Raw genomic sequence first — 12896 nt, 5'->3', positions numbered from 1 at the left:
GGGAAGAGGCCCTTGTCCTCATCGACACAGGGACAAGGTGCTTTGGGGGGGAGCCCCCCTGCCCCAAAGCACCCCCCCATGTTGAGGGCATGTGGCCTGGTATGGTTCAGGAGGGGGGGGGGGCGCTCGCTCATCCCCCCCCTTTCCTGACCTGCTGGGCTGCATGCTTGGATAAGGGTCTTTTATGGATATTGAGGGGGTCCCCACGCTGTTTTTTTTTTTTTAAATTTCGGCGTGGAGTTCCCCCTTAATATCCATACCAGACCTGAAGGGCTTGATATGGATGAGAGGGGGGACCCACGCTGTTTTTTATTTATTTTTTTATTGCAGACCTTTATTTTTACATTCAGCTGTCAAAATAAATATTATCTAGACCTTCGAAATAAGTAAAATCATTACAGAAATAATTATAAAGGATAAGAAACAAAAATAGAATCACTAGAACTAAGGAAATCAAATTAGAATACATAAAGATATGCTTAGTGCTGTTTGTTTAACACGGTAGACGCGACCGAGTGTCGGCTGTCAGAGGAATCCACACTGAGATTTACTATTGAGCGGTGGCTAAAAAGCAAGCGCCCACAGAGGACGTCTAAAATGTGTTCTGCACATGCGCATTTATATCGGCCAAAGACACTGCACAAGTGTCTAGTTTTTTACTGTGTTGATTTGCTTTAAAAAAAACTATTTTTAACACATTCTTAATTTTTTTTGAAATGGCAGATATTGTTTAAAGTGAAGTCCTGATATTTGGCAAAGCAAATTTCAAAGTGAACATGTCTCTGCAGTGATTTTTCATGGTGTTAGACATACCTCTTACCAAGTCTGCTTTGTGAGTCTGATTCCTGGTGTGTGTCTCGTTAGTAAATTCGATTGGGCGTCTACTTATGGACGCTGCTCAATAGTAAATCTCGTTGCGGGGTAAAAGTAGACTGTCGCTCGGAAAAATTAGATGTTCGCCCACGGATATGCGCCCAGGCACAATAGTAAATCAGGGCCAAAGTGTCAGAAAAGGTTTGATCTTCAGGTGGTTAGAAGAGTGAGTGATGTGTGGCATAAACGTCTAATGCTGGGCATAAAATGCCCCCACCCCCCAAAATGACCCCTTTTTGGAAAGTAGACACCCCAAACTATTTGCTGAGAGGCATGTTGAATCAATAGAATTTATTTTTTTACCACAAGTTTTTGGAAAATGACAAAAAAAAGCTTTTTTTTTTTTTTTACTTCTACACAAAATTGTCACTTAAATGGTTTATTGCTCACACATGCCATTGGCATATGTGGAATTACTCCCCAAAATACATTCTGCTACTTCTCCCGAATATGGGGGTAGCATATGTGAGAGACATTTTGGCAGTTTAGCCAAGAACTGGACCCTAAAATCCAATAAGCACCTTCAGGCTTTTAAAGGGCTTTATTTCCTCATTACGCTTCCTGACTACCCATCACAGTTTCGGAGGCCCTGAAATGCCAGAATAGCACCAACCCCCCCCCCCCAAATGACTCCTTTTTGTAAAGTAGACACCCCAAGGAATTTGATAAGAAGCGTGGAGAGTATTTTTCCGATCTTGTTTGTTGCCACAAGTTTTTGGAAAATGAAGAAAAAACAAAAACATTTTTTCTTTTGTTTTTTTATGTTTAAAAACCTTGTGAGAAAAAATGAGATCTGCAAAATACTCACCATGCCTCTTTTTAAATTCCTTGGGGTGTCTACTTTCCAAAAAGGGGTAATTTGGGGGGGGGGGGGGTGCTATCCTGGCATTTCAGGGCCTCCAAAACTGTGATCGGTAGTGAGGAAGTGAAATGAGGAAGTTACACACCTACAGGCTTTTAAAGTGGTCATTTCGTTTGGGTACAGCATTGCATGACCACGCAATTATCAGTTGAATTAGTGCAGCGCTGAGTATCAAAATAGAGGCCTGGTCATTAAGGGAGGTAAATCCTCTGCAGGGCAATTGGTTAATTTCCTTGATCATCGGTGGCGCTGTTGTGAATCCTATTGTTGCTTCCTGTTCGGTTGCACAACGGCTTTGGGTGGCGTTGGTTCACTCATGTGCGTCAATGATCTCCGCGCATGTGCAGTCATACATTGGACGTCCACACCCGACCAATGACGTCACACTAATTGATAATTAGTGCATAAACATTTTGGTGACTTTTAAGAATCATTATCTGTGAAGTTTTTTGGCCCTTACTTTTTTAGTATGGATCTATGAGGAGTGAAGGCTATTGTTGACTCCTAGTGGCAAAGTTTTGACACTAATGATCCTTCTCACCTTGGTTATTGTAAGTAATCTGTATAGCTATTAGATCATGATAGCTTCTTGCGTGTTGTATGTATGTTGATGCACATACATTTATATTTAGGTGGATTTTTGACCTTCTTTATATCCTCTGCAATTGCATGGATGCCTTTGGCCATAATGTTAATGTAGATGCATCTGTATGTTCTTGAATGGTTTCAGCAGCATAATTTAGTGGTCAGCTGGGGGATCATACACATTTTTCTGAACAGTTAAAAAAGGTTTATGTATAACAATGACTGGTATTTGTTGCAATTATTCTTGATTCTATATTTTTTATATAATTGTAGACAGTACTGCGGATAAGTTATCCCTTCCCCTGGGGAAGCCCAGGTTGGGCGAAAAACGTAGGGAAGGTACACACTCCAAAACCGCAGAAAACAGCCAAGTTTGCCACTGTACCTACTTACAATTTTAAAAGTGGTTTGTAATAAAATGGAGAAAAATCTCAAGTGGTAACTAGATTTTGGATCAGCATGCTCAATTTTCTTTACTCAGTGACAGAAGTGAATGTTCATAGGTCCCCAGAGGTGGCCCTTTTTCAGAAATCTGCTATAAGCTTAAAGTTTCTCCAGCCAATGGAAATTCACATCCCCGTCTTTCCTGACTGCCACTGCTGTGTGTCCTCCTCTCTACTGCATACTCCGCTGTGTGCCCACAATCAGCTCACCTCTGATCCCTGCAGCTCTCCTGTGTGTCATTGGATCTCCATTGTCTCCTCTGTGCCCTCTGATCACTGCTCCCCTCTTCCTTGTATGCCCCTACAAATACTGCTATCCCCACTGACCTGTGTACCTGCCAAAGTGTTTTTTTAAGGCCCAGAGATATTTGCACAAATGTTTATCAAAACAATATTTTTGCTACACATACACTAAAATCATTATTAGATACCAACACAGCAAATTCTATAAAATTCCTACTAAATTCATACTAAATATAAAAGCTTAACCTGTATTGAGTTAATAAATACCAGATATTTGGCAATTTTCAATTGTGTCTTTCTGCAAAACGGTCAAACATACGCAAAGATGAAGGTTTTCATTTTTCCCTTACAGCTTTCAGAGTTTGTAAAAGACCCCCTACTAGGTGCTACTGATTTTTAAGGCCCCTGCAATATTTGCGCAAATGTCTATCAAAACAATTTGTCACTAAAAATACATTAAAATCATTATTAGCAGATACCAACACAGAAAATGCCATACTAATTCCAAATATAAAAGCTTAACCTGTATTGAGTTAATAAATAACAAATATTTGTCAATTTTAAATTGCACCTGTTTGCGAAATGGTGAAGCTTGAACGTATGCAAACATTTCTCTAAAAATCCGGAGGTTTTCATTTTTCACTTACAGTTTTCAGAGTTTGTAAAAGACCCCCCAAAACTATACATTTTCTGAAAGCACATGACCAATAGAGTAAAAAGAAGGTTCTACTGATTTTTTTGTGCCACACAATAGTAGCGCAAATGTTTATCAGATTGCTATTTTCACAAAAAAATCCCCACAAAAATCCTTATTTGCACACAAAACTACAATATAACTTACAGAATGCCCGCTTAATTCTTACTAATGCCTTGTTCAATGGGGTATATTAAAGCATACGTCCATGGAGTGCTGTGTTTACCTGCACAGGGATGCACAAGTGTTCTGTTTTATTTCCCACTCTACTTTTATTAGTAGAGTGGGAAATGTACAGTGCATCCAGAAAGTATTCACAGTACTTAACTTTTGCCATATTTTGTTATGTTACAGCCTTATTCCTCAACATTCTTCACACAATACTCCATAATGACAAAGTGAAAAAAGTTCAGTTAGAAATCTTTGCCATTTATTAAAAATTAAAAAACGAAAAAAAAAAACCCCCACATGTACATAGGTTTTCACAGCCTTTGCTCAATACTTTGTTGAGGCACCTTTAGCACAAATTACAGCCTCAAGTCGTTTTCAGTATGATGCTACAAGTTTGGCACACCTATTTTTGGGCAATTTCCCCCATTCTTCTTTGCAGTACCTCTCAATTTCCATCAAGTTGGATGGGGAGCGTCAGTGCACAGCCATTTTCAGATCTCTCCAGAGATGTTCAATCGGGTTCAAGTCTGGGCCACTCCAGGACATTCACAGAGTTGGCCGGTAGCCACGCCTTTGTTATGTGGGCTGTGTGCTTATGATCGTTGTCCTGTTGAAAGATGAACCCTCGCCTCAATCTAAGTTCCACAGCACTCTGGAACAGGTTTTAATCTTGGTACATTGCTGCATTCATCTTTCCTTCAATCCTGACTAGAATCCCAGTTCCTGCTGCTGAAAAACATCCCCACAGCATGATGCTGCCACAAACCACGCTTCACTGTAGGGATAGTATTGGCCAGGTGGTGAGCGGTGCCTGGTTTCCTCCACACATGATGCTTGGCATTCAGGCCAGAGAGTGCAATCTTTGTTTCATCAGACCAAAGAGTTTTGTTTCTCATGGTCTGAGAGTCCCTCAGGTGCCTTTTTGCAAACTCCAGACAGGATGCCATTTGCCTTTTACTGAGAAGTGGCTACCGTCTGGCCACTCTACCATACAGGTCTGATTGGCGGAGTGCTGCAGATATGTTTTTTTCTGGAAGGTTCTCCTCTTTCCACAGAAACGCTGGAGCTCTTTCAGAGTGACCATCGGGTGCTTGGTTACCTCCCTAGCTAAGGCCCTTCTCCCTCGATTGCTCATTTTGGCTGGGCGTTCTGCTCTAGGAAGATTCCTGGTGGTTCCAAACTTCTTCCATTTACAGATGATGGAGGTCACTGTGCTCATTGGGACCTTCAATGCTGCAGAAAAATTTCTGTACCCTTCCCCAGATCTGTGCCTTGATACAATCCTGTCTTGGAGGTCTACAGACAATTCCTTGGACTTGGACATGGCTTGGTTTGTGCTCTGACATGCCCGGTTAACTGTGGGACCTTATATAGACAGGTTTATGCCTTTTCTAATCATGTCCAATCAACTAAAGTTCCCACAGGTGGACTCCAATCAAGTGGAAGTGGAAACATCTCAAGGATTATCAGTGGGGACAGGATGCACTAGAGCTCAATGTTGAGTGTCATGGCAAAGGCTGTGAATACTCATGTACATGTGATTTTTTTTATTAATAATAAATTGCAAAGATTTCAAAATGAACTTCTTTCACATTGTCATTGTGAGGTATTGTTTGTAGAATGTTGAGGGGAAAAAATGAATTTAATCCATTTAGGAATAAGGCTATAAAATAACAAAATGTGGCAAAAGTTAAGCGCTGTAAATACTTTCTGGATGCTCTGTATGAATTCTTATTTTCTTCCTAATGTGTTACCAAGGCAGAAAGTGGTGGTAAATCCATCCAACAGGGACACAGATAGCAATATAAACCCAGGAGAGGTTCTAGCCCTTCCAAAATCTATCCAAGCATTCTGTAAATAATTCAAGTGTATCTACCCCCCCCCCCCCCCCCGAAACAAAAAATTATATATATATTGCACTTTAGCATACCTTAGATATGGTGAATGCATTGGTTTTCTTTGTTTTCATCTGGTAATCGTGCCAGTAAATCCTATCATAGGTGACAATGTTCACAGTCTGCACTGTAGCTATGAAGGAGATGAGTTTTACCTTAGCTCTCTCCTAATGTGTACTGCAGAACACCTCCCCCTCTCTATCTTCATATCATGGGGAAGTGTTCTGTAGTTTACAGAGGTGGACAGGACAAGGGTTAACAAGACCATTCATGCTGTACATTCTGCTAATTGGATTCCAGGGAGGGCAACAGGTACTTTATGCACTTATTGATCATAGAAAACAAAATGCTTTTAAAAGTGTATTTCACAGACCAAAGGGAACAAATACGAAAAGCTCATTGTTACTGTTTACTTACACTTTAAAATTGATGACCTTTTCTTTAGTGTTCACTATACTCATTATACAATACACAGTGCCAAATTAAAACAGTATGACAGCTATGTGTGTATATATATATATATATATATATATATATATATATTTATATATATAAAACTTGCGAGCCAAAAAATTTTTTATAATGTGCTTCTAATGGATCACCAACATTTAACACATAACTCAGACTGTGCAAACTAACTGTATACCTATAAATGTAGCGCTCCCTAATACCACAATAGTAAATAAATATATGATTCCATCTGTGGTAACATACACCATAAATTCAAAATTAAATATAACAAATAAAGTGACAGTGATTAAAAATCAAACACTAAAATTGTTATTAGTAGCAAAGTATTCTTAATAATAGTCCCATCAATCAATAAACAGTCCAATAATAGTGATAAAGTGATTCATAAATCATCAATTAGTGACTTTCCGTGAATCCTCCAACCAGTAAAAATGTGCGCTCACGAATAAAGAGGAGTAAAGCAAGTGGCTGAAGGAGGGATTAATCCCTGCAGGGATATCCAGCAAACAAGGGGTTAGCCTTGTCATCCATAGGAAAGGACCTAACATCCATTCTATACTGCAACTATTCTGGCAGGTTCCAGGTTTTGTGAACCACAAGCGTATATAGCCTATGTTATAGGCATAGAAGGAGGTGAGCGCACATTTTTACTGGTTGGAGGATTCACGGAAAGTCACTAATTGATGATTTATGAATCACTTTATCACTATTATTGGACTGTTTATTGATTGATGGGACTATTATTAAGAATACTTTGCTAATAATAACAATTTTAGTGTTTGATTTTTAATCACTGTCACTTTATTTGTTATATTTAATTTTGAATTTATGGTGTATGTTATCACAGATGGAATCATATATTTATTTACTATTGTGGTATTAGGGAGCGCTACATTTATAGGTATACAATTAGTATGACAGGTATGATCATAAAAGAGGAGAGTCCAAGACAGTATACAGATAATATTTTAGGTTCTACACAAACATTATTCAGAGATATTATTAGAGAAGCAAACATCTGAACATACATATGTACCTTGAAGACCATTTAAAATGGAAGCGATTTCTAATGGTTTCAGCAGATCTTGTGCAGATTTTCGGATATCAGTACAGTCAAAGGAGGATTCATTGTCACATGACTGAAATAAAGGTCTTGAAAAGAGTTTGCATTGCTTGGAAATGTTCTCTATGTCAGGCATGGATCTGTTACGACCAGCTTCAGATTTGTTCTGGAAAAAGATGAAATAATCTCTACATTTGTGAAGGAAGCACTAGAATTTATACACACTGAAAGGCAACTTCACTTTTAATGATGTCAGTCCCCTCCTCCTTCCCCAGTGTAATCCACAGAGGTAAATACTTAGAGGTAAATACCTCCATTCCCTGCTCAAAAAATCCTAACTGCACATGGCAACCTTAATCCATCTTATAATTGGGTCTATACCGAAGGAGAATTTACAGTGATATGCTGCACTGATGGACATGGATTAGCACTGATATGCTTCACAGTGCCCTGATTATCAGTGTAAACGTCCCGTCAGAGGAAAGCCAGTTATCGAGGAAAAGAAATGACGATAACCTGCATTTTTTGATTGGACACAGCTCATCACATGGTAAAGAGCCAACGTCATAGGCTATTTACCCTGATAGGTGATAAGCTGTGCACAAGGGATCAATAGACCGCAGATCATCATGCAGCATTCCACTTGGAGGGAATGTAAGGCCCGTTTGGACAGCAATCTGCTACTGGCTGGGCAGGAACCATTCAATAAACAATAATTTGACTGGAGCTCCTCTTTAAGTCATGTTTAGGTATATAACTGAAGGGAATTGGTAAGAATATATAGGAATTTAGGGAGAAATATAATTTTGAATAGATGGATTCTGTTTTTAAAGGTGACCACTAAATTACAAGATGTTTTCCATATAAGAGGTAAAGAACAACTAAGCCCATACCAAATATCTTATTTTAAACTAGTGCCCCCATTGGAATATTTCCCCTCTAGTCATGGTCTGAGGACAACCCGAAATTTTCACTTTCAGTGATAATGGCAGACAGGACAAATAGAAAGGGGGGATTTCCCTAATTGGGGCACAGACAGCAATATAAACCTGATAGCTGTAATTCCTTTCCACTCTAGCCAAGAAGAAATGCTACTCCTAATGTGCACCCATAGTTGAAAGAAATAGCAAAAAATGGAACTTTAACTGTGCCAAGATAGGAACCAAAGCGGATAAATTCCAAGCTCTTTATTACAAAAATTAAGAACTCATAATAAAATTTATGTAGTACATCACATGTTAAATCAGATCAACATATGTCATATCAATAATTGTGATGTTGGTATATTTCAAACCATCGTCTTTAATCCAATAGACAATGTAGAATAGGCGTGCTGCATCAACATGTTTTACTCATTCTGATTCTTCAGGATCCATATCGATTAACAGAAACAATATGGCTGTATAAATTCAATCACTAGCATAAGAATACATACACTACTTTGCCAAAAGTATTGGGACACCCCTCCAAACCATTGGATTCAGGTGTTCCAATCACCTCCATGGCTAGAGGTGTATAAAATCAAGCACCTAGGCATGCAGACTGCTTCTACAAACATCTGTGAAAGAATGGGTCGCTCTCAGCTCAGTGGATTCAAGTGTGGTACCGTGATAGGTTGCCACCTGTGCAATAGGTCCATCCGTGACATTTCCTTGCTACTAAATATTCCACGGTCAACTGTTAGTGGTGCTATAAAAAAGTGGATGCAACTGGTTACAACAGCCACGTTAAAATGACAGAGCGGGGTCAATGCATGCTGAAGCGCACAGAAGTTGCCAACTGTCTGCAGAGTCAATAGGTTAATACCTCCAAACTTCATGTGGCCTTCAGATTAGAACAACAGTGCATAGAGAGCTTCATGGAATGGGTTTCCATGGTCGAGCAGCTGCATCCAAGCCTTACATCACCAAGTGCAATGCAAAGAATCGGTGTAAAGCACGCCACCACTGGACTCTAGAGCAGTGGAGACATGTTGCCTGGAGTGACGAATCACACTTCTCTGTCTGGCAATCTGATGGACATGTGTGGATTTGGTGGTTGCCAGGAGAATGGTACTTACCTGACTGCACTGTGCCACATGTAAAAATTTGGCGGAGGGGGGATTATGGTGTGGGGTTGTTTCTCAGGGGTTGGGCTTGGCCCAGTAGCTCCAGTGAAGGGAACTCTTAAGGCATCAGCATACCAAGACATTTTGGGCAATTTCATGCTCCTAACTTTGTGGGAACAGTTAGGGGATGTCCCTTCCTGTTCCAACATGACTGCGCACCAGTGCACAAAGCAAGGTCCATAAAGTCATGGATGAGCAAGTCTAGGGTGGAGGAACTTGACTGGCCTGCACAGAGTCCTGACCTCAACCCAATAGAACACCTTTGGGAAGAATTAGAGTGGAGACTGCAAGCCAGGCCTTCTCGTTCAACATATCAGTGCCTGATCTCAGAAATGCGCTTCTGGAAGAATGGTCAAACATTCCCACAGACACACTCCTAAACCTTGTGGACAGCCTTCCCAGAAGAGTTGAAGCTGTTATAGCTGCAAAGGGCCCACCTCAATACTTTACCCTACAGACTAAAACTGGGATGTAAGTTCATGTGCATGTAAAGACAGGTGTCCCAATACTTTTGGCAATATAGCGTACATGATCAAAAAACATAATATTAAAATCAAAACAAAACACAGAGGTTGTGGAGGGAAAGAAACCCCCTTCTGGGAGTGGGGCATGTCTGTGCGGTCAATTGGAATTTTTTTTTTTTTGGTTAGTGTCTGGACGGTTTGGGTGTGCAGGATGTTGTTTAGTGTCCGTGTTTTATGTCTGTTCCTGGTTTCTCCATTTCCAACTGGCAGGAAGCATTGGCTTACTTCCAACATAGCGATAGTGCATTTCCACCCATGCTGGGTGCGATGTCACCAGGTGGAATGACATCACTTCTGGTGTTCTCTCTGGAGGTGACATTGGACTGTGCAGAGTGTCCTGCCTGGCTCCTCACGCCTATACCGTGGTATTTTTGGAGGGATGCGGGGGATGGTGGTCCCAGGCGTGGAGTTCCCTGCCAACTGATGTTATATAAGAGTACAGTTCTGGCTTGTGCATTCATATTTGGCACAGATGACAGAGGAGATACCCATACAATTTGCTTATAGAAATTTTTGTATGCTTGCATTTTTTTCGATTAGTTTTTTTGGTTTAATTTAAATATTTATTAATTTTTCAGATAAACAAGTTATACAAACAAACACACATTAAAACCTTAGCTTATTATCAAAACATTTATCATTTCATCTCTCCCCCCATCCCCCTACCTATTTAGCACCCATCCCCCCACCCATCCAATCCCTGACCCCTTCTGCTCTGCATTTTCCTGTTCATTTCTGGAGATCGTAATCCCTATAAAAGAAGAACAAAATATGCTTCCATATTATTCTATGTTAATCCCCCATAACCTCTAAGGCTAGCCTTGACTTTTTGAATTCCTCCCATTTGTTCCATCTTGTATGGTGACTCTCCATCTTATCTTCATTCAAATGATAAAGTTCCTCCAATTTACATATTTGATCCACCCTATCCACCCAGTCTTTTATTTTTGGCACCTCCTGTCTCCTCCAATACTTCGGTATCAGTCCCTTTGCTGCATTCAAATAGTACAATAAACCAGATGCTTTGTATTTTTTAACAGAAAACTTAGTACTATGAAAAAGGCAAATCTCTGGCTCTAATAGAATATTAACCTCTGTAATTTTCTGAATCAAGCTTACTATTTTCCTCCAATACTCTTGTATTTTAGAAGACTCCCACCATATGTGATACATTGTGCCTCTACCTCCACATCCACGCCAACATAAAGGTGAATTATCTCCACTCAATCTATGTGCCACACTCGGTGTAATATACCATCTTGCCAAACACTTATAATTCATTTCTACCTCCTGCATATATATATTTCCGTGGATTATTCTATGCATTTTCCTTTGTTATGCCGCATCTATTGTAACTCCTATTAATCTTTCCCATTTTTCTATATATGGAGGACTTACAGTTGTGTTCAAAATAATAACAGTCAGACATCACTAACTTGATCAATCACTGTTTTTGGTAAAAATTAGATTTCTACATAGCAAATAATTTACTAGCAGGTGTAGTAGAGTAATAGAAATCCAACAGACCCAACAGTCATGACATGCATGCTGCTGATTCTGTGTAACTGAATCACTAATTGAAAGGGGCATGTTCAAAATAATAGTAGTGTGGAGTTCTATTAGTGAGGTCATTCATTCTTTGAAAAACAGGTGGCAATTATTGCCCTTATTTAAGGCAGGAAGGCAGCAAATGTTGTACATGCTGGTTACAGTGCATTTCTCTCTGAAATTCTGAGGAAAATCGGTTGTTCCAGACATTTTTCAAAAGAACAGCGTACCTTGATTAAAAAGTTGATTGGAGAGGAGAAAACATAAAGAAGAAGTGCAGAAAATGATAGGCTGCTCAGCTAAAATGATCGCAAATGTTTTAAAATGGCAACCAAAACCTGAAAGACTTGGAAGAAAGCGAAAAACTACCATTCGAATGGATAGAAGAATAGCCAAAATGGCAAGGACTCAGCCAACAATCAGCTCCAGGACGATCAAAGAAGGTCTAAAGTTACCTGTGAGTACTGTTACAATTAGAAGATGCCTATGTGAAGCCAAGCTATCTGCAAGAAGCCCCTGCAAAGTCCCACTGTTGAAAAAAAAAAGACGTGCTGAAGAGATTACAATTTGTCAAAGAGCAGATTGACTGGCCTAAAGAGAAATGGCGCAACATTTTGTGGACTGATGAAAGTAAGATTGTTCTTTTTGGGTCTAGTGGCCGGAGACAGTTTGTCAGATGACCCCCAAACACGGAATACACTGTGAAGACAGTGAAGCATGGTTGCGCAAGCATCATGATATGGGGATGTTTCTCATACTACGGTGTTGGGCCTATTTATCGCATACCAGGGATCATGGATGAGTTTGAATACATCAGAATACTTGAAGAGGTCATGCTGCCTTATGCTGAAGAGGAAATGCCCTTGAAATGGGTGTTCCAACAAGACAACGACCCCAAACACACCAGTAAACGTGCAACATCTTGGTTCCAGACCAACAAGATTGACGTTATGGAGTGGCCAGCCCAATCCCCGGATCTTAATCCAATAGAAAACTTGTGGGGTGACATAAAAAAAATGCAGTTTCTGAGGCAAAACCAAGAAATAGAGAAGAACTGTGGAATGTAGTCCAATCATCCTGGGCAGGAATACCTGCTCACAGGTGCCAGAAGTTGGTTGACTCCATGCAACACAGATGTACATCAGTTCTCAGAAACAGTGGTTATACAACTAAATATTAAGTGATTCAAAGGAAAGCAAAATCTTCAAACATTTTTCAGTTTATATAGTGAACGTTTGAGTTTGTAAAGAAGAATACAAACACTGCTATTTTTTTGAACAGTCTAATATTCACTTTTCTTCAATTTTTTTAGAGGAACAACACAAATTTGATATATTTTTCTTCCTTTTTTGATTTGGAATAGAATTTGAAGAAAAAAAAAAAATATAAAGAGTTACTAATACCCAGATTGAAGACA

General features: G+C 39.7%; 1 protein-coding gene across 5 annotated transcripts in view; it reads right to left on the bottom strand.

Moving 5' to 3' along the window:
* The window catches only part of ARID4B (AT-rich interaction domain 4B), an 851761-nt gene that overhangs the window by 274985 nt on the left and 563880 nt on the right, over positions 1-12896 (bottom strand). For all 5 annotated transcript variants that reach the window (XR_016311497.1, XM_089668527.1, XM_089668528.1 and 2 more), the window contains one exon: positions 7274-7466. Coding sequence is in view for 4 of the 5 variants with exons in the window: in XM_089668527.1 (XP_089524653.1) it covers positions 7274-7466 (193 nt within the window). In the remaining variant the exon portion in view is untranslated. The remainder of the gene's footprint in view (positions 1-7273; positions 7467-12896) is intronic.

The sequence above is a fragment of the Staurois parvus genome, unplaced genomic scaffold (assembly GCF_062004578.1).
Source record: "Staurois parvus isolate SC_StPar_1 unplaced genomic scaffold, SC_StPar_1.0 ptg000059l, whole genome shotgun sequence".
Classification (NCBI taxonomy): Eukaryota; Metazoa; Chordata; class Amphibia; order Anura; family Ranidae; genus Staurois; species Staurois parvus.
Note: the sequence above shows the minus strand (reverse complement) of the source record. Positions and strands in the feature narration are given on the sequence as shown.